At 41.6% G+C, this 25423-nt stretch overlaps 1 protein-coding gene across 2 annotated transcripts in view; it reads left to right on the forward strand.

Annotated features, from left to right (window-relative positions):
* RYR2 (ryanodine receptor 2) overlaps positions 1 to 25423 on the forward strand; it is a 550937-nt gene that overhangs the window by 443183 nt on the left and 82331 nt on the right. For both annotated transcript variants that reach the window (XM_090263510.1, XM_090263509.1), the window contains 9 exons: positions 2133 to 2453; positions 4743 to 4983; positions 5393 to 5480; positions 7604 to 7696; positions 11016 to 11186; positions 12173 to 12232; positions 15286 to 15420; positions 19209 to 19321; positions 21031 to 21127. In XM_090263510.1, coding sequence (XP_090119636.1) covers positions 2133 to 2453; positions 4743 to 4983; positions 5393 to 5480; positions 7604 to 7696; positions 11016 to 11186; positions 12173 to 12232; positions 15286 to 15420; positions 19209 to 19321; positions 21031 to 21127 — 1319 coding nt within the window. The remainder of the gene's footprint in view (positions 1 to 2132; positions 2454 to 4742; positions 4984 to 5392; positions 5481 to 7603; positions 7697 to 11015; positions 11187 to 12172; positions 12233 to 15285; positions 15421 to 19208; positions 19322 to 21030; positions 21128 to 25423) is intronic.

A 25423-nucleotide genomic window follows, 5' to 3' on the forward strand; every position in this document is an offset into this window, starting at 1 on the left:
TGAGAACCTATGAGAATTATTTACTAAAATTTGAGTTGAGTTGGAGGACAAATAGTTAATAAAGAAGAAGCAAGTTATTCCTCTAATTGGCCCTTTTTTAAAGAAGATTTTGTTATTGACACTCTTACAGCTGTCACCCGTTTCTAGACCTGGCCATTACACAAGTGCCCTCGATGTCATTTCTTTAGGGGTGGGGGGCTCATTTCCTCTGAGACAAGAACCTTCCTCTGTTCCCAAGTGTGGAACTCCCTGCTGAAATTGTCTCTGTGTAACATGTGTTTCCTGGCAGCTGCTGGTCATATTGATGTGATGGTCTTTTCATCAAATACTCTTTTAAAAACATGAATATTCATTATTTAATTGGCCTATTTTATAATTCTAATTTCGTATAACATAGGAAGTTAAACAAAATTATGTTAAATGTGATTTAGCAATATTTTTCTACAAAACTTCTGCAATTATTTGTAAATAGTAAAATATGGTTGAGTTTGAATTATTAATCATCTGTGTAAACATGTTTTATTAAAGTGTCTTATTTACAATTTTTGATTAATTAGTTTAGCTGTGAATCAAGAATGAAGCTGATTTCTATATTCATTATAGATAAGAGAAAACAGATCATTTGCATAACAAGTTAAGAAACTAAATTTAATGATTCCCTTCCATTCCTCTTTTTAGTCATTCCACAAATATTTTTATTTGAGCTGTGGTAGATGGAGAGACAGACACACACAGAGGTGCCTGAGACTTGGTTCTTTTCCTCAGGGACTTTTAGTGGCAGTGGAGGGAGACTGGTAATTATAAGTGTTAGACTCCAGAATACAGAACCTGGGGACACAGGAAGGCAGCATTGGCAGAGCACATGGAGAGACACCAGAGTTGGCACAAGAGGGATGTTGAAGTCAGGACACTGAAAGTCGGGCATTGCAGGAGAAAGTTCTAGCTCTTGGAGGTGGAGATAGCTTCCAGGAGAGAAAGGGATACCAGGTGAGGCCAGAGCGGCAAGCCAGCAGAAGTGAGGTGGGCTTCCTAGGTCAGGCAAGGAGTGGGCTTGCTGGCTTGAACAGGGGGCATGGCAGGAGTCGCTGTTCTCCTTAGAAACCCTTCCCAGCAGAAGTAAGGAGGTGGTGGCACTGACTCAGAGCAGTGGTGACAGAGCAGAGCCGTCAGCTGTGCATGCAGAGTGACCTGGTTAGGAGAGACCCTCGGATGGGCCATGCTGTGCGGGGGGGGGGGGGGGGGCAGGAGGGAGGCGAGGGCATGTCACAGCCTAGACCTCCTATGGGCTTCCAGCCAGGGTCACCGACTGGATAATGTCACCAACATGCTCAAGAGCAGGTCAGAGGGGAGAAAGTCAAGTTTAAATTTAGGCCTGTTGTAGTTTAGTTGCTTTTGAGACATTCTGTATCTGACACACAGAAATGAAGAACTGTGGCTTTGGGAGTTGTTAGCTCATGGCAGGAGCCCCCAGGAGTGGCCAGAATGCGAAGGCGAACATAGGAGCCCAAGAGGAGGGAGCTAAAGGAGTTGGGGAAGGGGGCGATAGTTCAGAAGAGAGGCCTGACAGAGCGGATGCAGGGAAGTTAGGAGAGGGGGAGTCTTGGGGAACGGGGACCTGGCCAGTGCTGTGAAGTGCCAGCAGTGGGAAGCAGCGGGGTCTCTGCTGCAGGCGAGGGAAGAGCAGCTGCGGCGCAGTGCAGACCGCCCAGGAGAGACAGGAGCTGGGTGGGCAGTGGGAGGGGCTGATAGAGGGAAGGGCTGTGTGTGAGGCCTGCTGAGCACAGCAGGGACCCTGAGTGGGGACCCCAAGTGGGGACCCCAGAACTGCTTCCTCTGAAAGGGGGTGGACGTGAACGTGGGAGCGGACAGAGGGCTTGTGGGCAGAGCCATTGGGCAGAGCCATGGGGCAGAGCCGTTGAGATTCCTGTCTGCTCTGAGTTACCAGGAATGGTCATTTGCTGGTCTGAAGGGATGGGGGATGGTAGGGTAGGAACGTGGAAAAAGAGGAAAGGCTGACATGGCTGCTAGGAGAAAGGAGGGGGCCCAGGTGGGGGCGTGGGGGCACGCTGCGTCTGGTCGTTTGTGTCTGTTCCTCCAGTGGACCCCAATCATCTTCGTGTGTGTTCCTCTAGCTCTCAATCTGCCAGCGAACGTGGACGATGTTTGTCCAAACATCCCGTCTTTGGAGAAACTCATGGAAGAGATTGTGGAGCTGGCCGAGTCCGGCATTCGCTACACGCAGATGCCGCATGTGATGGAGGTCGTCCTGCCCATGCTGTGCAGCTACATGTCGCGCTGGTGGGAGCACGGGCCCGAGAACTGCCCGGGCGGGGCGGAGGCGTGCTGCACGGCCCTCAGCTCGGGGCACATGAACACCCTGCTGGGGAACATCCTGAAGATCATCTACAACAACCTGGGCATCGACGAGGGCGCCTGGATGAAGAGGCTGGCAGGTGAGGACGACTCGGCCTTTTCTCTCTGTGTCTTCACTGATGTTGTATTCGGTGCTAAGAAGTGTTATTGCTTCTGTCATGCTCTTCTTTAAAGGAGTGGATATCAGACACTAATGCTCCATGTCCCCGCTACTTTCAACTCAGCGTGGGGGGGGGAGGGTGATGGAAGGAAGGGGCACTCACATTTCAGGTGATGTGCCGTGCCCCGCTTACGTGGCAGGATTGGCAGCAATTTATTTTACTTATTTTTTGTGCTGACATTGTGTGCATGATTCTTTTCCTTTTCTTAAGAGTTTTTAATTATATTTTTCCCATTACCACTTGTCACCCAATACCCCCTCCCCCCGCAGTCACCACACTGTTGTCCACGTCCGTGAGTCCTTCTTCCTTTTCACTCGGTTCCTCCACCCACTAACTCCCCCACCACACACACCTGTCAGCCTGCTCTCCAGCTATGAGTCTGTCTGTTTTGCTTGTTAGTTCCCTTTGTTCATGAGATTCCACATGTGAGTGGAATCATATGGTATGTCTCTTTCTCTGACTGGCTTATTTCACTTAGTATAATGTTCTCCAGGTTCATCCATGCTGTTGCAAAGGGTAAAATTTTCTTCTTTTTTTATAGCCGTATAGTATTCCGTCGTGTAAATGTCCTGTGGTTGTTTTATCCACTCATCTACTGGTGGGCACTTGGGCTGCTTCTATATTTTGGCAATTGTATATAATGCTTCAATGAACATAGGGGTGCTTATATTCTTTTGCATGAATGTTTTGGGTTTCTTTGGTTATTTCCCCAAAAGTGGGATTGTTGGGTCAAAGGGTGTGGTTTTAACTTGCATTTCCCTGATGATTAATGATGCTGAGACTCCTTTCATATGTCTATTGGTCATCTGTATGTCCTCTTTGGAGAACTGTCTGTTCAGGTTCTTTGTCCATTTTTGTAATTAAAGTGTTTTTGTTTATTTGTTTGTTTTGGTGTATAAGGCCATAGTAATCAAAGAAGCTTGGTTCTGGCATAAAAACAGACACACAGATCAATGGAACAGAATAGAGAACCCAGAAATAAACCCACACCTTTAATATTCAACAGAGGAAGCACGCACATTCAATGGGCTAAAGATAGTTTATTCAATAAATGGTGTTGGGAAAATTAGACTGATAATGTGAAGAAAAATGAAACTAGACTACCTTCTTATACCACACACAAGAATAAATTTAAAATGGATTGAAGAGTTAAATATTAGACCTAAAACCATAAAAATCCCAGAAGTAAACATAGGCAGTAAAATGTAGGACATTGCTCATAGCAATATCTTATCTGAAATATCTCCTCAGGCAAGGGAAACAAAAGAAAAAAAAAGGGACTACATCAAACTAAGAAATTTTTGCACAGCAAAGGAAACCATCAACAAAATAAAAAGTCCACCCACTGAATGGAAGAACATATTCACTAATGATACATCTGATAAGGGGTTAATATACAAAATCTATAAAGACTGTATAGAAGTAATTTAAATGCCCAGCACTGGAGTGTGGTTGACTTGTGGGCGCATCACATAGAAGAATGTGGGCCATCTTTCAACAGTAAGGTTTCAACAGTGTTTTGTGGCTTAGAAAATGCCCACACTGTCATGGAGGAAGAAAAAAAGAGTATTGTTAAAAAATTAATTAAAAATGCATATAAATATATATTTGTGATATTATGTATTTATAAAAACTTCAGAGAAATACATGAATGTCCTGCTAATTTAGATAGGATGATTATGATTGATCTTAACACTTCTCTTTTATACACTTTTGCAATATATGTGTGTTCCCTTTAGGGAAAAATCTTCTTTTAAAAATGTGCTTATCAAGTTTAGAGTGACTGCTGCTGACAAGTACAGCTATTCTCAAATGAGTGACATGTAGCCAAGTCTCCCATGGGGATGGGAGGGCAGCCCAGTGAGGGAACAGGGCACACGCAGTCCGGTGTAATACTGAGTGGTGAGCATCTTTTCTAAGAAGCTGGCCAGGGAGCCTTTTCCATTTGCAGATTTTCTTTTTGTGTGTGTGAAAAGAATTGATTTGCAAAGTGAACAAATATCTTTTTTTTTCTTTCTATTCTGTTAGCCATTAATCCTTTTTTAAAAATAAGGAAACACTTCAAATTCAATTCAGTGATCATTTTTGGGACAGCCACTGAGGCAGGTGTGCTGGTGGCGGGGGGTGGGGGTGTGTTCCATTGTGATTGCGGCCTGTCCTTGTGGCGCATGGACGTGTAGTGCCACATTAACGTCTGTCTTCACACAGTCTTTTCCCAGCCTATAATAAATAAAGTGAAGCCGCAGCTCCTGAAAACTCATTTCTTGCCACTAATGGAGAAGCTGAAGAAAAAGGCAGCCGCGGTGGTTTCCGAGGAAGACCACCTGAAGGCCGAGGCCAGGGGCGACATGTCTGAGGCGGAACTTCTCATCCTGGACGAGTTCACCACGCTGGCCAGGGATCTGTATGCCTTCTACCCTCTCCTGATTAGATTTGTGGACAATAACAGGTACAGTGTTCGGAAGTGATGAGTTTCTCGAATTCTGTCATGACTTTGCAGGATTTGCATGTCCCGCGTGAATGGCTTCCTTCACTGACAGCTTAGCTATCAGCTTGTTCATGATTCTATCAGTAACATAACTAAATATTTCTAGATAAGATTTTTTTTTTCATGGAGCATCTTAAAATTGCCCTCAGGAAACGCATCCTGGATCTGTCATGTTTGCAGGGAAAAGTTAGCAGTTTGGCGGTTCTGGTGTTTAAATTCTAAATGTTACGGCTGTGGACTTCGGCCCTGCGTGCTCTGTGGGAACCTGCGGCCCTAAGCTCCTTGGTTTCAGATTCAACTTGGGGAGAGTCATTTTTCTTTTAACTTTATGTTGTAACTGTGCAATCACTTTGTTTATTTTGTGGTCCAGGGCAAAGTGGCTCAAAGAGCCGACCCCGGAAGCTGAGGACCTTTTCCGCATGGTGGCCGAAGTGTTTATCTACTGGTCCAAATCCCATGTGAGTAGGAAAATGTGGGCAGGGCCTGCTGTTTGGGTTATTAGCCAACTTTCCAACCCCTGAGTGTTCCTCGGACTTGCCTACTGGGTGTCCCTTAAGGGCGAGGAGAGAGACTAGGTTCCCCTGCGGGGTTTGACGCAATGGCAGCCTTCCTTTGAGTCTTGTCATTTACCTTAAAAAAATCAGAGGGATTTTTAATGATACCCCTTGCTCGGTTTACGTTTGCCCCAAGTGTCAGGGTGATGTGGGCACACGGGCTCTGGCGCGGGGCTGTGTCCCCCAGGAGGGCTGGGCCTCACGTCCAGAAACGCCGGCGCTGACTCGCACTGGCCTAAGACACGCGTGTGCCACTGCCTTACATGCATTCTGTCAGCACACACCTTCGTTTCTACGGAAACTTTGTCTGTTCACGCGTTAGAATAAAATAAAGCTCCTGCTGGGAATCCTTGTGATAGAACTTATAAACGCGTCTTTAGTGAATGTTCGCTACTTTCTATGATGCAAGTAGAATGATCTATTTTTAACTCTGAAAATGATTTTAATCCTACAAAGAACTTTATAGTATTCTATTATAATTTTCAATAGCTAGCAGAATATGAGTGAGTGAGCACTTATGATTGTCCCACATTATTTCAAAGTCTGAGCAATTTTGAATCAATTATAATCTTACGGTGCTTTGTAAAGGGGAGACTCTGAGAAACTCCCTCAGCTTCATCCTCTGATGTGTCCCCCTACTGTATTGAATCAGATTGTTACACAAATTAGATTACTTTGAAAATGTACTATTTTCTAAAAATACAATTTTTACACTTAATATTTAGAAATAGGTATTATTTTTTGCCTACCTTGAGGAGTCTGTTAAACTCAACACCAAAATGAGTATAAAAATGTACATTAAAAATACCATCAAACAGAAATAATATGTGAAATGATGGCTCTTTTAACATGTGAATTTTTATCCTCACACTGACATTTATTTTCTGTGATGTTGCAAGAAATTATGTTCCTCTAAAGAAAAATGAATGATTTCCTACACTGAGTAACTCCTATTAAGGGGATGTGTTAGATCATTCAGGAATTTCTAAAGGAAGTTTGGAAATCCAAAGCCCAGGATACATCACTTAAGAAAACTAAAAGCCATGTATTTTCCCTTGAAGAACTGAAATCTTCAACTTTATTAATCACAAAATTCCCACAGGAACTTCTTTAAGTTTGTATTTAAGACAATTTTGGAACAACAGTGTTATCATGATCAGTAGGTTTTTAGATGAATGTCTAATGATGCTTTCAAGAATAAGAAAAAACATCTGAATATGTGCTTTCAAATCTTATGGGTATATGTAAGCACACACCTCTTAATATGTAACAGATATATAGTTCCCCGAATATTTAACTATGAGACTGTATGAGCAGCCATGTTATTATTGGCAGTGAAACCAGAATAAATAGCTGAATGAAAATCAAGACTGAGTCTTTTCACTGTTGTTCACAAAAAACGTTTGATTACCCATCATCCGCTAACGTATTTAAGTGCTCACTATGTAATTATTAGTGGGCGTTTTGCTCGTCTCATAGAGGAAGGCCTGCAGTTAGCTTGCTGGCCTCTCCTTGAAACTGTGTGATTTGTTCTGCTTTCATTTTGTGTTTTCTCTGCGTCCGCTGCTCAAACACTTCACTTGGCCAGCGTTTCTGTGCCCCTGCAGTGACAGGAACGAGGGACTGTTAGGAAATTTGAAAAAGCAGGTGAACTCTCCGACCAGATGGGAAGGCCCATCATTATTGCATGGGCCCTCGGGAGGCCTGTGCTCCTCCCCGGAGGCGAGACGTGCTTCCCCAGCTCAGTCCGGTTTGCGGATTCATTCCACCGGAGGCGGATGTGCGTCTGTGTTACGTAAATCTTCTGAACCTTAGTTTTCCTACCTTTGGAACGTAGTATTTCTATCAAGTTCCCAGAATTGTCACCCCTATCCAACCTTCATTGGATAGTCGACAAATACTTGTTCCCTTTCTTGATAAGTCTTACATATGAAGTCAATATTCCTCTCTAGGTCCTTTGCAGCCTCTGATCACTTGGGCTTCTTGTTTATGTGATTTTAACTGAAATTTCCTTTGCAACTTCTCAGAATTTCAAAAGAGAAGAACAGAATTTCGTCGTCCAGAATGAAATCAACAACATGTCCTTCCTTATTACTGACACCAAGTCAAAGATGTCAAAGGTATTTCTATACTGTGTCATGGCACTGAAAAATATCTGAATACAACTTTAATTGGTTGATCCTTTTTAGATATTTTGAAGGCTTATAACTGGAATTTGATAGATTAGGTAATCTTGTTTACTGAACACATAGTTCAATAAACCGGGGTGCCCAGGGTTTGTTTTATTCACATGTGATAGGACATTCACAGAAATGACTCTCAGGCAGGAGGTTTTTAGTCACAGCCTGCTAGAAACAGAAGGTGCAGTGTACGGTGGAGCATGCGGGGAAGCCCCACAGTTGGTCAGGAGCAGGCGGAGTGAGGAGAAATGTGGGCAAGAGCCTTTACTGTGGTTTCTGGGAGGAGGGACAGGTGAGGCAGGGGGAGCAGGTGCAAGATTGGCGGGTTTGAGTAATTTTGGGGGTTCTGGGTCGTAAGAGCTGGCCCTGGTTGCTGCACCCAGCCTGGATGATTAGGGAAGGTAGATTGGGCCCAGGCAGAGGGCGTGATTCAGGAATGTGGATGCTAGATTGGTTGGTTTGTATATGAAAGATGTGCTTGTAGGCAGGTAAGTTTCTAGCTTCAGGAACTGACTGCCCTGGGAAGAATGGGCAAAGGTCAGCAAGACTCAAGATGCCAACATGTCAGAATAAAAAGACTTGCTTAATACATACACACACAAACACACACACTTGCAAAATAGCCCTTCGGGACTAGGCAATATCAAGTATAGCCGCCCCCCCTTATCTGCAGGGAGTACCTTCCAGGACCCCCAGGGGATGCCTAAAACCTCCAATAGTACCTGACCATGCACAAACATATGTATGATAAAATTTAATTTATGAAGTAGGCACAGTAAAGATTAACAACAATAGTAAAATAGAACAGTTATAACAACGTACTATAATAAAAGTTATATGAAAGTGGTCTTCCTCTGCCTCCAAAGATCTGTTGAGTTATTTCTGGAATTTCCCATTTAATATTTTAGACCATGGTTGACTGCTGGTGACTGAAACTGTGGAAAGAAAACCCACTGATGGGTGGAGGGAGCATCAAGAGTAAATATATGTGTGTTATGTGTGCCAAATATATAGCCTTCTAAATAGCTAGCTGCATTTTTGAAGAAGCACACAGATGAATTCTGGGTTGTCACTGAGAAGATGGGAAGTAGGCTGCCGGATTTGTATTTTCTCTGTCACACGTGTTGGGAAATGGAGGAACTTCCTTTCAGAACACTTTAAAACGTGTGCCTTTGCCTTTGAATTATCACTAAGTAAGAAAATGAATACATTATTTGGGTAACACAGCCAGTATGCTGTCCAGTGGCCTGTGATGTGCAGCCAAGTGGCCCCTGGCTAAGAAAACCAGTGCCCCCATCTCTGCTCATGACGGGAAGAGAGCTGTGTGGGAGGGGTGCCTTACTGAACCCCAAGGACAGTTGTGGTAGGGGAGTGGCTTCGCCAGTGACCCCCTGGACTGGCATCGCTCACCACCTTCAGTTTTGTTTGGAGCGTGAAATGCCATGTGTCTGACATGATTACACAGAACCAGACGCTGAAGCTTTGCACACCTGGGACCCTCGTCCTTGGTTCATGTGACTGTGCTCCCAAACCCAGTGGAAGAGGGCGACTTCCTGTCCTCAGGCCGACAGCTGGAGCAGCTCGGGGGAGACAGTCCCCAGGAGACATTGCATGGGCAGCACTCGTTCCAGGGTGTTTGCACTGGACACGGTGATGGCTTTTTCCACCTCGTCAGTGTGGGCCAGGGGTGATGACAACAGGCAGAGAGGGCGGCACAGGCCGGGGTTCCCTTCGGGAGGATGAAGGGTATTAGCAGACTCAAGCTGGGGCACAGGTCTTGAGGGCAGACGGTGAATCCTCTGCCTCTGCCCCCACTCTCGTCCGGGCAGCGCCGCTCAGCACTGCGTGCCCTGGGAGCCGGAGAGCAGCGTCTGTGAGCACCGCGCGCTGGTAAAATTCACTCCTATTTCTGGGGGGAAAGCAAAGTGATGGATAGGAGCCTCTCCGTTTTAATGTTTTTCTCCCCAAATTTTCTCATACCTTTTAGCCTTTTTGCTATACGACTACTAACACTCCAGGACAAGAGAGAAAACAAATAGTATTGATGAAAAATTTAGAAATTGGTGGTTATGCTTTGCTTCCTTACTTTTATTGTTATTTATTTATTTGTTTATTTTTGTGTTTTTTGCCTGCATATGTTCTTGAAATTTTATATTATATAAGTGCAATAACCTTTTTTTCCCAGAAATAATGTTTCTAGTTCACACAGTGGAGTCAAATATGCTAATCTGTGGCATTGTTTTACTAAGGGAGTAAATACATACATATAGGTGAGTATAGATAGATATCGATATACTGTAATATATTATGTAATTAATACAACATAATATGTAAGCTGCCATTACTGTAAGATGATTCCATTGTTTCCCTATTTATGGGAAAAACTTTTAGCATCCTGTTCTTATGTAGTTTCCCTTCTTTTGGGGAAAGTAAACTATTTATAAATTAAATTCTCTTCTGCTTTTTTCTCATTAGCCCAAAGCTATTATAATGTCATTTCTATGGAAATATCTTCAATGTTTGATTTATTGCTACAAAGAAATTTGACATGCACAAAGAAGTGGGTAGGGGACAATTATTTTAATTTTGACATTAGAACATACCCTTTAATGGCAAGAGGAATACTCACTCCCCAGTGAAAATTAGACTCTGACATTTGAGGTGACCCTGTGGCTCAACGTAATCTTCCACAAAAGCATGAGAGACCCGTGAGCTGGCATGGCAGAGGGGTAGCCCAGAGATAATCTCAAATATTCAGCTAACACCGATCAGTGTATCATGTCTGTTTGCACTAGGTTGGGGTAAGGCCCTGGGGAGATGAGCCGCAGACTACATGGAAGGGAAATATATCTTATAGTAGTTTATGTACATTGTGTGTGCGTAAGCAGGCATTTGTCAAAGCAAAAATACACCATTTTCCCTTAATTTTTTATTAAGTATTAAAAATTATAAAAAATACAATATCTAAAATCATCATGGAGTTTTCATATATCCATAAGCTTCTCTAGAATTACACTGTGTGTTTTCCTTCTAAAATTAAATAGAAATGCACTCCAGTGAATCGTAATGGCTTGAGAATCTGAGAGTAGGACTTAAAATTGCTAAATTGCTCAGAGGGAAAGAGAAAAGGAGTTTTCAGTAAGATTTTCAAAAATAGGACCAGCAGAGAATGCAGAAGATGCAACCACAGTCACGTTAGAAACACGCAGAGTTGTGGGAGGAAAGCGGACAGACCCCAACTCCTGTCCCGGTTCCGCAGGCAGCGGTGTCCGACCAGGAGAGGAAGAAGGTGAGGCGGAAAGGAGACCGCTACTCGGTGCAGACCTCGCTCATCGTGGCCGCCCTGAAGCGCCTGCTGCCCGTCGGGCTCAACATCTGCGCCCCCGGGGACCAGGAGCTCATCGCGCTGGCCAAGAATCGGCTGAGCATGGTACGTCCTGTTCGCGTTTGCGCAGACCTGCAGACCCGGCGCGTGTGCGCTTGTCTCATGGCCCTTGGCCGGGAGTTGTCTGCGTTAAATGCTTTGTAATGTGTTCTGCACTGGCCCTGGGACTCAAGATAAAATGAAAACGACTGCCTATTTGGGGGGAGGCTGTTTTTATTTCTAAATTATGTTCATCACCTTCAGGGCACTTTCAGGAACCACACGGAAAAGATAGACGAGTCACCGAATGAAAAAAAATGGCTTTCATACGAACACCTATGTAAAGCTTTTGCAAGCGGTGCAGTCAGATTTCTGCAGGGCGATTTTTCAGTGATAAGGGCAGAATGTGTGGTCTGATCGGGGTGAGATGGGCACCTTTCAGTCAGCAGCTCTGCGAGCATCGAGCTTTGGGTTCTCAAGATTTCTTTACGGCCTGTTCTTTATCTTCATGGCTACACTTATGAGGACACTATTTTCAAAAGTATACGTGGGACTGCTGTGCTTTATTTATGGTGGTTGGAGGCCATATTCTGCAGCGCCCCTGTGTATCTGAGTTGGGCGAATGAGCAGAGCCTGGCAGCGGCTGCGTAGGTGCAGTTCTGCCGGCTGTTGTCTGATATCTGATTGTCAGGTGTGCACCTTGGCACTGCGTGCTGGGGCATGTTTTAAGTGCTAAATTACTCTGTGGACATGTCAAGGAGGAACTTACCGTACTTCAGTTTGAACCCCAGGGAATATGCTTCTCCCCACCCCCACCGCTGTCGTGAACGGGAAACGCAGTTCCATTGAGTCTTAATGCACTTACTGCGGAGTTCAAGTGGGTTGTTTGAAAACATGGCAGGAGCAAGAAATTATCTGAAAGAGACCCCAAAATGTGTGGCATGCATTCAAATCCTAAAAGGGAATTGTTTTAAAAGAGGTGTGGTGATTTCTGTTGACTTATAACAGGTAATGCTTCATAAGACTCCTCGGTAACATTTCTTTCTTGACAGAAAGATACTGAGGATGAAGTCCGAGATATAATCCGCAGTAACATCCATTTGCAAGGCAAGGTAAGCCTGATGTGATCTAAAGCGCATTTAGTGTCTGTACATTGGTCAGTCTCTATGCAATAACACTCTAAATAATGTTACTTTAGCAATTAAGATAGTGAAAATGTATTATTTTAATCAGTCATTATCCTACTTGAAAATCCTTTTGTATTAAGAGCCCCCAAGGTAACAAATATATTTTTAAAACAGCTCATCAGAGATCGTCAAACCTTGAAAACAACATGTCATAAGTTGAAATAAAGGCTCGAAATGCCCTTCATGTACCTGAATTTGAGGACCTTTGGGAGACGGAGGCAGGTTTTTGTAAGAATTTGACATTTTATACCTAGGGCTCAGAAATTAGATATGCATACTGTACTTAAGAGCCATTAGTACATAAAAGATGTTAAGAATTGCTGTAATAGGAATAATTGAATTACCTAGAAAAGCAAGTGTGCATTTAGAAGAAAATACAAATGCAAGCCACAGTAACACTTACTTTTTAATGCAGGTAGAAAAGCAAAATTCTGGCAGTGGTTTTTGTACTCGAGTAAGCATGGACTGTCACTTGGAAATTTTTTTGATATTAGCGGATAAACCATTCGTAGCAATTTTTATCATTTTCACTCAGCCTGTTTGATGAGGAATCCTTTAGATTCCGAAAGTGTCCAAATACCATAAACTAGTGACTACAGTATAATGTATATCTTTCGGGGTATTAAAATATTTCTTTCCAAAGATTCAAATCATATTCTTTTGCTTTTAATACTCTGGAATATAATATGATAAAGGTGAGACATACCATTACAATATTAACAACCCAAAATATTTACTTCGAGCAAAGTTTTTGTGCACTTGGATGTGTGCTGAGTCACACATTTAGTAAGAACCTTCCCAAGTTAAGAGATTAATTCCTACGAGAGCACAATCTCTTTCCAGATAGCAAAAGATTTTGAACATTTAAAAAATGTTCATGGAGCCTCCAGCTGAACCCAGGTGTTAGAGGGAATCATGTTCCCCTGAAAGGCACTCAGGATCCCTGGGGGACTCGAGGCCACACTTTGAAGACCATCGTCTAGGACGAGCACTGCTGAGTGGAGACAGGCTTTATGCTGGTTTCAGGAAATGGCCCCATACAAAGGTTATGTTTGGATGCACAGGGAAACCTTCCATTATATTCTAGAGGAATGCTTCGGACGGTCTGTGTTGTGTATTGGGGAGTTGGGAAGAAAGGAGAACAGGAGAGGAAACATGTTTCTAATTAATATTTCTCCTCCCGATGAATGAGACCTGACTATATAGAGGTAATGCATAAACATTATTTTTTGACATTTCATTTTACACTTTTTTTACACTAGGGGTAGGCACATGTTAGGGAGACATACAGACTTGCAAAAAACAAAAACAAAGCTTTTGTTCCTAGCTCCTTCCTAAATACATTGTCTTAAAATTGTAGAATGGTAGTTCTGGGGATAGGGAGAATAATTTTATATTAGAGAGAATAAAGATTATAGTTGTTTTGCCAAATGTAAGTAAGGATGCATACTAAAACCTAGATATACCAAGTACAGTCCTCAGATGAACAAAGTCTGTGGAGAGAAAGCACTTTGTTTTACCACTGGACAAATGGTGTTTACAAGTCATCCAGAGTATGAAGCTCCATCTCTTCATTTGCCTCCAGATGAAAGTTATTTTTGACATTTTGAATTAGGCTTTCCCAGGTGAAGAAGTGCGAGGATTCCATGTTGTCCATTCACTTCTGCTTCATGGCCCTGGCCTCCCATTTTTAATATGTTAAAGTGGGGGGGCAGGGGGAGAGAGTGATTGCTTTGCTGTTCTTAATGGCAGAGCTGGTCTGTATTATTTCTATGGAGCAGTGTGCTTTTATCCCCTGTAAAGATGCTTGTTTTTGTCAGCTCTATGATTTATGATCATCTTTGTTAGAGACATACAGGACTCAGTTATATCTTCCACTCAGGAAATTTGACAGTATTAAGAAGAAGCATGTGTAAGCCCCTTGACTGTAAGAGCATGATTGTATAGCTCTCCATTTATCATATTAATTGATTTTTGTTTCAGTGAGACTAAGCTGTATTTATAGGTAATTGTGATCCTCTGTCATTGTCTATGAGGGTAAATGTGCACATCTTTCAGGGTTTGACTGGGAAAGATGAAAGAACTTTGTGTTGTTCCTCTTCCTGAGTATCTCCAACTCATCCTTAAATCGTAGTTGGAACTTCACTTGTTTGGGGAAATCTTCCCAACCACCAACAGACTGGGTTAAGCCTCATGGCGCCCTGTATTTCTTTTCAGTAGCCCTTATCCCAGTTGTTTGCCCTGGCTGGTTTGGCTCAGTGGATTGAGCGTCGGCCTGCGAGCTAAGTGTCGCTGGTTCGGTCTTCCAGTCAGGGCACATCAGAGAAGGAAAACTCTGACTCCAAAAAACCTCCGCTGCCTTGCGGCATACCTCTTCAGGGGAAAGGCTAAGGGAGTAAACCCCGACAGAAAATCCGGAGCCGGAGTCCCTAAGGCGGTTTGACGTTGTAGTCAACACCGGCAACTCCTGCGGCGCACCTGAAGCCAAGCTGTATTGACTCCGTCTTTCCCTTGGGCCCTTCAGCTGCGAAGAGAGGGGGGGTCTGCTGCATGGGCAACAGCAGACCCTCCATATCACCCTGCCCAGGCTCTGTAGCTTCAGCTTCACTGGAGAGGACACTCCAGCGTCATCGCAAGATGTCGATTCAACACGGGAGGAGACACTGTCACTCCCGAGTCGGACTGCACAGCCATTCTCGGCGGTGCAGATAGACTCTTAAGAAGCTACACCATCGTCTCTCGAGACGGACGGCTGCCGACGACGACGATCCCAGTTGTAAACTTCTGTGTAATGTTTCTCTTCACACCAGATGGTAGCTTTCCTGCCTGCAAATCCCTTTTCTGTCCTGACCTCTACATAGTGTTTTGATACTATGCCGCGTGCCGGAACATAATTGTAGATGCCCTCTTCCGACATAGGTCTGGCCCCCTTTACATTGCAGCCTTGTACTTGCTGAACTTTTTTCTTTGTCCTGCAGTTGGAGGATCCTGCTATTCGATGGCAGATGGCGCTTTACAAAGACTTACCGAACAGGACGGAAGACAGTTCAGATCCCGAGAAGACAGTGGAAAGGGTCCTGGATATAGCGAATGTGCTGTTCCACCTTGAACAGGTGAGATTGTGTGCTGATTCGGTTATCTTTGCCTAACTCAGGCAAAAACATTTTAAAAAGAGGATGTGTACTAAATTGTTACCTTGGGCCCAAAGATGATATGTTCAGCATATTCATTGTAAAGAGTATATGACTCAGGAGTACTTAATATCTAAAATATATAATTTCTAAGCTCATTATTTTTGTAGCAATATAGAGACAATGTATTTGGGGAGATCAAGGCCTTTGTTTTCTGATTTTATTCAAGATGTTTCCAAAATCATACCAATAATTATGATTATATACTTAATTTTATGTCATTCTACCAATAATTTTAGGAGTTACACCTGATTTCAAATGTTTTATGCTTATATCATTTTTTATTACCACTTAATCACTCATAACAACATAGAGATACTATCTTTCACTGGTTTGATATTTAAATTTTTTGTCTTATGTTTAAGTTTTTTTCTTTTATTAGAGATATTTTTGAGCTGATTTTCTCCAAGATCAGCAATAAATTGCATTTAAAGAACAATGCATTGATATTAAAACCATGTGAGTTATTGTTTTTATATAATTTTCAATTGTATCCTATTTTAAACTATAAAGCTCACTGTGTATTTGAGTTTCCCATTTATTATCTTTGCTCAAGAATTTCCAAACCAATAATATTTGCAACATTATCAGTTGGTGGGTTATGTTTTTGTATAAGGATCCTGTGGTGTAAGTAAAATATTGCAACATAGAGACAGTCTCCGCTTATGTCTCATGAGGGTTATTCTGTAACACGGCCTTCTGTCATTGGGGCTTCGCGACAGCGCCTACCTGACATGCACATAAAATAGTAAAATGCCCTGTTTTGCAGGAATTTTGTCACCTTATTGTTTTGCAGGACATATTAGCAGTGCAATAATACACATTTAAAAAATAACTTCCAGTTACATAGTATCTGCTGAGGTCCTGCCCCTGTCCTGGGCAGTTAAATAATACCAGTGCCATATGCTTTGTCACTACACTTGGTGGAGAAGGAACTTGGGGACTCTCCCACCATATGGCCACTGATGTGTTTTACCTCTGTAACGCTATAATATGAGTAATGTAATATAATGTAAAATATAATATAGGGGATTTAACATTTCCCTCTCTCCATTATACTTTCATGAAACATCAAATAAACACAGACTATCATCCATCAGCAAATGACAGGATGTGAGGTAAAGAAATTTGAAGTGTACATAAAGTCTGAGTTGTATTTCCAGAATTATGTACATTTTAAGAATATTATTAAATGGTAATTAAATGGCTGTTAGAGGACCCTTTCTGGCATCATTACTCTATCATATGTGTTTAATTCTTCCTGGTTTTCATGCACATATCTGGATTTGCTTGAATGAATTTTAGATACATCAAATGAAGCATATTGAAATCTGATGGTTTTATTATATTTGGATTTTATATTTTCATAAATATATCCAATCATAACGGACAATGTCATTTGTGAAGTGGTGAGATTCATTTCATTGAGCTGCCATCCATTCCATGGATGTGCCCCATTCGACAGCACCACCCCATTTGAGGGCATGGACCCACCCAAGGGCACCGCCCCATCTGAGGGCACAGCCACCTGCCAGCTTCCAACTCATCAGACACTGGGACTGAACGAGGTCTCTCTATTCAAGTCACCGGAGCTGTAGGACAGGATGTGGACACTTCAGTAGGTACATGTGTAACGAGACAGCTCACTCAGATACCTTGTGCCAAAGAGGGTATAAAAGGGCCCAGACTTGATCTAGTTGTGAAGTTGGTAGGTGATCCCTGTGCATATCTTAAAGGAGAAGTAGGAATTGTCTAGAAAAAACTAAGGGAGTCAGATTCAAGGCCAAGTGTTATTCTCATGTTAAGGATAGGAGTAAAAAGTGATAACCAATTATCAAAGGACAGGGAAGAGTGGAAGATACCTGTGTGGAGAATTCATGTCTTTAATTCCTCTATTCGAATGTGAACTTGTAACTGAGTTTGCAAAGAATCCTTTCACTTGCTAAACTCGGTGCCAGAACAGTGGGTGCACAGGAAATGTTTTATTTAATTTATCTCCAATATCGGCAACCTTTGTGATGTATAGTTTGTATTGTACATCTGATAATTTTATTCACGAGATTAAGCTGTCTCCTTGGAACTTCTAACGTTCAAACTCTAGCCAAGCCCATCACACACCCAGGCATTCAGTGTCTGTGTTTGGATCACAGATCTTACTGATGTCCAGTTACTTGATCTATAGGAAAACTGACTATTTAAGGCCTTTTCTTATGCAATAAAATGCTATGCCAAGTAGTAAACTTTATAATGGAAGAAACCTTTTCTTCCATGTTCACTACTGTATCTTTTTTAAATATAATCTAAAAAAAATTGATTTTAGAGGAAGGAGGGGGAAGAGACATTGATTTGTTGTTCCACTCATTGATGGATTCATTGGTTGATTCTTGCATGTGCCCTGACCAGGGATTGAACCCGCAACCTTGGTGTACTGGGATAACACTCTAACCAGCTGAGCTACATGGCCGGGGCAACTACTGTATCTTCAGTGCCTAGGCTTTTAATCATGTTTGTTGACTGTCCCCCATGCTGATAGAAGGCCACATTCTCATAAGAGCTACCGTTTACAGTCCTGGATCTCAAAATTGAGATTTAAGTTGGTATGCGTTGGGTCTAGTGAACAACACTACCCTTGGTTCTGTTTTCTGTTAAGTGTCAGCAAGGTTTTGTTTCATTTAACACAGTCATTGAGAAGAAGATTGAAGTGGATAATTGTCAAAAAGTGTTCATTGATCCCGTGGAGGGAAGAGGGTCACAGAAACAAGTGTCAAATTACATAAGTTGCTTTCTTAAAATTTCTAAATGACTAGAGGCCAAACATTCTTAATATTTTCTTCAAGCATTATTACAGTAGTATTTTGACCATTTACTGCAAAGGATAATAAATTTAGTTTTAGTCTTATTTTTTCAGCTAACATAACATTTTTATTTCTTCCAGAAATATACGTGTATGCGTTGGAGATATTACAGTATGGGAAGTAAAGTGTGAAATTGCCTAGCGATTACTAATTAATTTAGAATTATATGTTGGGACTTTTCTAATACTTATAATTAATCTTTTTTTTCACGTGGAGTTCCAAACACCATTAGCTAAATAATAGCTCACTTGCATATTTACTACAGCTTTTAAATTCTCATTTGTCCCTAACAGAATACTTATATATTTTAACATTGTTGCAGAATTAAATCCTTTCACTCACTCCTAGTAATGTGTTCGTGAAGCCTGGTCATCTTATTGCCAACCTATTATATTAAGGAACAGTAGAATTTCCATTAGAATTTTCTTCAACTACCTCTATGTATGTTATTGCTGTAACTCTTATGATAAACTTAGTTAAAATGGGTACATAAGTAAAAATGGGTTATTTTTTTGTAGAGACAAATAATGTGTTTTAGAACCATAACCAAATGTGGAAAAGGATGCAAACTCATTTTTATGCAATGGCTTTATGTTTCTTGGATTTTAGAGATGACATAGCTTCTAGTACGCACTATTGGGAACATACTATATTTTTGCTAAGAAAATATGTAACATTTCAAACTATTTCAAATTTAGCATCGAGTAACTTCTAGAACATGGGCTTTTCCATAATTTTAAGGTACTTTTGGAATTTAAATTGCAAAAAGTTTTAGCTAAAAGGCATAGCTATTCAATACAAATTGTCGCCATGAGTTTGGGGTTTGACCCGCCTGTTTCGCCCCACCCCCCACAGGTGGAGCACCCGCAGAGGTCTAAGAAGGCGGTGTGGCACAAGCTGCTCTCAAAGCAGAGGAAGAGGGCGGTGGTCGCCTGCTTCCGCATGGCCCCTCTCTACAACCTGCCAAGGTCAGAGCCGTGTGATGCTTGTAGCAGGTTGAAGTGATGCTTCCTCATAAGTGATGGAGCCTAGCCTCTGCCTTAGCAGGAGTGCGGCGGGGCAAGAGAAGAAGGCAGACCTACTGGCTCCTCCATGTCATGACTGACTTTGTGTTTCTTGGTTGGTTCTTCTCAGAGAGCTGGGGTCTGTAATGCAAGGGTTAAATGACTTTTACGTACAGAAGCTGCTTGTCTGTCTGACTCAGGTTCTTGAGCTTCTAGAGTTTTGTCTAGTTTTATACCTGCAGCACCTAAAACACTAACACTCAGTACGTGAATGAATGGATGAATGAATGGATTATATAAGGCAGGGAATTAAAGAATAAATGAAGCTAAAGAACAATCCCACCTTCCCGTCACCAAGCCCACTGGCCTCTTCGCTGCCTGGTCACACTGAGTATAGAACTGGGAGCTGCTTCTAAATTCTTGGCCTCAGCCACGATGTCACCAGTTAGTCACCTGGGACATGCCTCTCTGTGATTCCTATGTGGCCATTCTCCAGGTCTCGTCACGGTTTCTCTGAACCAGCCGCTTTGCCCTTCCCTTCGCTGCCACCTCCGCATACACCTGCTTACTCCCTCCTCTCAGGTTGGTGGCAGTGGTTCTGAGCTGCTTTCTATGCTGTCACAGAGTCAGCTGTCCTACTGTCTCTGACATGCCATGTTCAAAATGGTATCCCTTATTCCAGGGCTTCTCAAACCTGGTGCTTTTAGCAAATGCGCTAGCCCACCTGTGAGAAATGGCCACACCTCAGCCTACAGAGTCGGGGTTTCTGCGGGGGCTCTGCTGGGCATTGTCTGAAGGCCGCACAGCAACTCTGATGTGCTGGTGAGGCCGGGCCCTCCCTCAAGGCCATGCCTCTCTTGAGTACAAGTGTTGATGGTGGTTTCCAGGTGGCATTTCCTCCACCCCCTTTTCTTGGCTGTTCTTCACCCTAACTACACACCTCAGGGCTCGCAGCCTGCTGCTTGTGTGGTGACGCTCAGCTTCTCATCCTGCCGTGGCGCCATCTCACTCTGGCACTTCTGACATCCTCTTATCCGTTCTTAGTCTCTTTCACGGGAATCTGATATGCGTGTCTTTGTAACGTCGTGGTGGGCACCTGTTGCTCGTCGCTATTCCTGGGTTAAACCTGCGGCTCTGTGCTCACAGACAGCTCACCTGGCGTATCCTGTTCTGTAATCCTTGGGGCTGGTGTTGGGTGCAGCTCACATTCGGAGTAATTCTTCTGTTGAGAATTAGTACGTTGTTTACCCCGAACCTCTTTATATCATAAAAGCTACCATTTAATGAGCATCTATCCAGTGTGCTTTATATATATACATATATACATATATATGTATATATACACACATATATATATATATAATCTAATTTTAAGTCCCGCAAAGCTGAAGTGTATATGAAGTTATCCTAGATTTATAAACTAGAGAAATGAAAGTTGGCAAAGTTAGATAACTTGAAATGGTGAGGCCAGGATTTAAATCCAAAGTCATATTTGAGTTCAGAAACCTTGCTCTGTCCCCTACAAAGAGCGCCTCTCCAATCAACTGTAGGGAGTTTATTTTTATTTCTAGCACATAGAAATGTAGTGATGATAAAGCACTACTTAATACCTTTTTAATTTATTAAAAACAAAACAAAACAACATTGTGTTTGAAACTGTGCTTATCTTTTAGGCACCGGGCTGTCAATCTCTTCCTTCAGGGATATGAAAAGTCCTGGATTGAAACAGAAGAACATTACTTTGAAGATAAGCTGATAGAAGATTTAGCAGTATGTCTTTAACGGGCTTATTAAATGAAAGGGCTTTGGGCCTGATGGTGTGAGCAGTTATGTTATATTGAAGAGAAAATCTCGTTGCAGGCTATTTGTTTTAGGAAACTTTATTTCTGATTGTTAATGCATTCAGTGTTTAGGGTAAAATTTAGAATTTCAGACGAATTATACAAGTTTCTTATTGGTTAAACTTTGATTTTGTTATTCTTTTAAAGTCATCCTCAGAGCACCTTTAAAGGCCTCAGAACCAGGATAAAACTGTAAAAGCTGAACCAAAATGAAGTTATTCACCAAAAATAAGTTGAAGGTTAATATAAGCACATGAAAAGTAGCTGTTTTAGGAAACGGGGCAGAGCTGAAAATGATAGACTGCCACAAGCAGGACAGGAGTCATGTAGATGTCACTGAAGGTGAGGGGGGCTTAGTCAGGCACACCAGTGAGCAGGCACTTGGGAGCATTGTCTTAACCTTGTTTAGGTCATGGGCCTGTTTACAAATCTGACCAAAGCCATCTTCTCAGGACAAGTTACAAGTAGGCCGTCCTGTAGAATTTTGCAGACTAATTAGAGATATCATGATTCCCAGGTTAAAGACATCTTGTTTAAAATTTATTTCTTTAAGTCATAAATTATTAGGGGAATATAATAATTCATAAAGCTGAATCCTGATTACCCCCAACTATTTTAATTTAATTCAAATTGTCTTTCTAATTAAAACAATGGTAGGAGATCCAAGATGGTAGCAGAGTAGGTGGAAGCTACGCTAGTCTTCTCCTAGGACCAAACTGAAATTACAGGTAAGTGATAGAAAACTAATCCTGAATAACCAACTGAACACAAGCTGGAGAGAAGCCTTTATAAAAACCAAGGACTTAAGCAAGAAACTACATCCCTGCATCAAGACTGGTCAGGAGTGCGGAAGTGCGAGAGGGTTGGCTGGCTCTCACAGGAAGCTGCTGAAGTTTTGGAGGAATATTTAAGCAGCCAGGGACATTCCCCTAAGTGTTAGGTCTAAATCCCAAGCTGGGCCCCCAGCCTACAGCACCAGAACTGGGAAAGGAAACCAAATAACATACAACTGTGAAAAGTAGCAGGGTTTCTGTTCACCAGGGAAAGACAGCTGAAGACACATACACCCTTTTAAAGGGCCAACACACAAAACTTCATTTGCAGCCACTTACCCTGGGCTCTGGTGGAAAGTCTGGGGTTGGTGGGTCTGGGGAGAAAGCTAAAGGGTCAGCTGTCAACATCCTTGTGCTCAGTCATTCCCCATATTAGAGAAGCCATCTTTTTTGGGCAGAACATTTCCCTCCATGTGGCATGAGCCTGTGGAGAAGCATGAGCCCCACCCTCAGGAATCCCTCTCACCCCACCCTAGCCCTGCCAAGGGGTACACAGCCAGAGGCTATTTCAGTGATTGAGTCTTACAGACAGCCTACAGGCAAAGACAGATCTCTGGGTGCTTTGAGATTTTAGCTGACCCTCTCCCAGATCCAATGCTGGTAAAAGCCATCCTTGGTTCACACTGAGTTCTGTCTGCACACATCCTGGCTCAGCAAAGAAAGCCATGAGATGTGGATGGCTGATAACTTCAAACAGTTTTCCCAGGGCCAGTCACAGGCAGCATCTGATGTAGGCATGTACCAGAGTGTTTGCAGATCTACGTAATATGTAGAAACAGAGTCAAGCAAAATGGGATGACAAAGAAACAGGCCCACATGAAAGAACAAGAGAAGTCTCCAGAAGAGGAGCTAAATGTAGTGGAGGCAAGCAATTTATAAGATATATGGTTCAAAATAATGATTATAAGGATACTCAACAGCATGAAAAAAGACATAGAAACCATAAAAAAGGACCAGTGAGAAATACAGAATGCAATATTTGAAATAAATAATACATTAGAAGAATAAATAGGTTGGATGAAGCAGAGGATTGAACCAGTGATTTGGAAAACAAGGTAGAAAAAAACACCCAATCAGAGCAGCAAAAAGAAAAAAAGAATTTAAAAAATTGAGGATAATTTAGGGGAACTTTGGGGCAACATGAAGCATAGCAACGTCTGCATCATAGGAATACAGGAAGGAGAAGAGAGAGGGCAAGAGATCAAGGACCTATTTGAAGAAATAATGAACGAACACTTTCCTAACCTGATGAGGGAAAAGGACACACAAGCCCAGGAAGTACAGAGAGTTCCAAACAAGATGGACCCAAAGAGGCCCACTCTAAGACACATAATAACTAAAATGGCAAAGAATAAAAATGAGAGAATCTTAAAAGTCGCAAGACAAAAAGCAGTTAGTTACCTACAAGGGAGCTCCCATAAGACTGTCATCTGATTATGCAACAGAAAAATTTCAAGTCAGAAGAGATTGGAATGAACTCTTCAAAATGATGAAGAGCAACAATCTACAACCAACACTACCTCACCCAGCAAGATTATAATTTAGAATTAAAAGAGAAATAAAGAGCATCCCAGACAATAAAAAGCTAACAGAGTTTGTTACTACCAAAGCAGTATAGCAACAAATGATAAAGGGCTTGCTTTGAGAAGGGGGGAAAAAAGGGAAGAAAAAAAAAAACAGAGGAAAAGATGTGAAAATAAAATGGCAATAAATATAGTTCAGTCAATAATCACTTTAAATGTAAATGGATTAAATGCCCCAATCAAAAGACGTAGGGTAGCTGAATGGATTATAAAACAAGATTCATATATATATGATGTCTTTAAGAGACCCACCTTAGAATGCAAGATACACACAGTCTAGAAGTAAAGAGATGGAAAAAAATATTTCATGCAGATGGAAAGGACAAAACACTGGGGTAGCAATATTTATATCTGATAAAATAAACTTTAAAACCAAGGCTATAGTAAGAGACAAAGAAGGACACTACATTATATTAAATTGATCAACAAGAGGATATGAACTATATAAACATTTATGCACCCAACATAGGAGAACCTAAAAATGTAAAGCAAATGTTGATGGTCATAAAGGGAGAAACTGACAGAAATACAGTCAGAGTAGGGGATTTTAACACCCCATTGACTTCAATGGATAGATCTTCCAGACAAAAATCAACAAAAAAGACAGTGGCCTTATATGACACACTACACTAAATGGATTTAATTGATACTTTTAGAGCATTTCACCTCAAAGCAGCAGAATATACATTCTTTTTCAAGTGCACATGGAACACTTTCTAGGATAGACCACATGTTAAGTCACAAAACAAGTCTCAATAAATTTAAGAGGATTGAAATCATATCAAGTATCTTCTCTGACCATAATGTTATGAAATTAGAAATCACTCACAAGAAGAAAATTGGAAAATACAAAAAACATGGAAGCTAAATGGCATGTTATTAATAATGCATGGGTTAACAATGAGATCCAAATGAAGAAATAAAAAACAAATGAAAATGAGAACACAACAACCCAAATCTGCGGGGCATAGGGAAAACAATCCTAAGAGAGAAATTCATAGTGTTACAGTCCTATCTGAAAAGAAGAAAAAGCTCAAATAAACAATCTAACTTCACACTTAAAAGAACTTTAAAAAGGAAAAGAAGCAAAACTCAAAGTGTGTAGAAGGAAGGAAATAAAAAGATCAGAGCAGAAATGAATGAAATAATGTCCAAAAACAACAACGAAAAAAATTGATGACTCCAAGAGCTGGTGCTTTGAAAAGATAAATAAGATTGACAGACCTTTAACCAGACTCATCAAGAAAAAAAAAGAGAGGACCCAAATAAATAAAATCAGAAATGAAAGAGGAGAAGTAACACCTGACCCCAAAGAAATAAAGGGATTGTAAGAAAATACTACAAACAACTACATGCCAACAAATTGGACAACCTAAACGAAATGGATAAATTCCTAGAAACGTACATTCTTCCAAAAATTAACTCAGGAACAACCAGAGAGTGTGAGGAGACAGATTACACCTAGTGAAACTGAAGCAGTGATAAAAAAAACTCCCAACAAACAAAAGTCATAGTAATCAAAACAGCATGGTACTGACATAAAAACAGACACACTGATCAGTGTAACAGAATAGAAATCGCAGAAATAAAACCCCATCTTTATAGTGAATTAATATTTGACCGAGAAAGCAAGCACATACAACAGGCCAAAGACAGTTTATTCAATAAATGATGTTGGGAATGTCGGACAGATACGTGCAGAAAAATGAAGCTAGACCACTTTCTTACACCATCCAAAAAATAAATTAGATTAAAGACTTAAGTGTTAGACTCGAAACCATAAAAATCTTGGGAGAAAACATAGGCAGT

Source organism: Furipterus horrens, unplaced genomic scaffold (genome assembly GCF_987537825.1).
Source record: "Furipterus horrens unplaced genomic scaffold, mFurHor1.1.pri manual_scaffold_15, whole genome shotgun sequence".
Classification (NCBI taxonomy): domain Eukaryota; kingdom Metazoa; phylum Chordata; class Mammalia; order Chiroptera; family Furipteridae; genus Furipterus; species Furipterus horrens.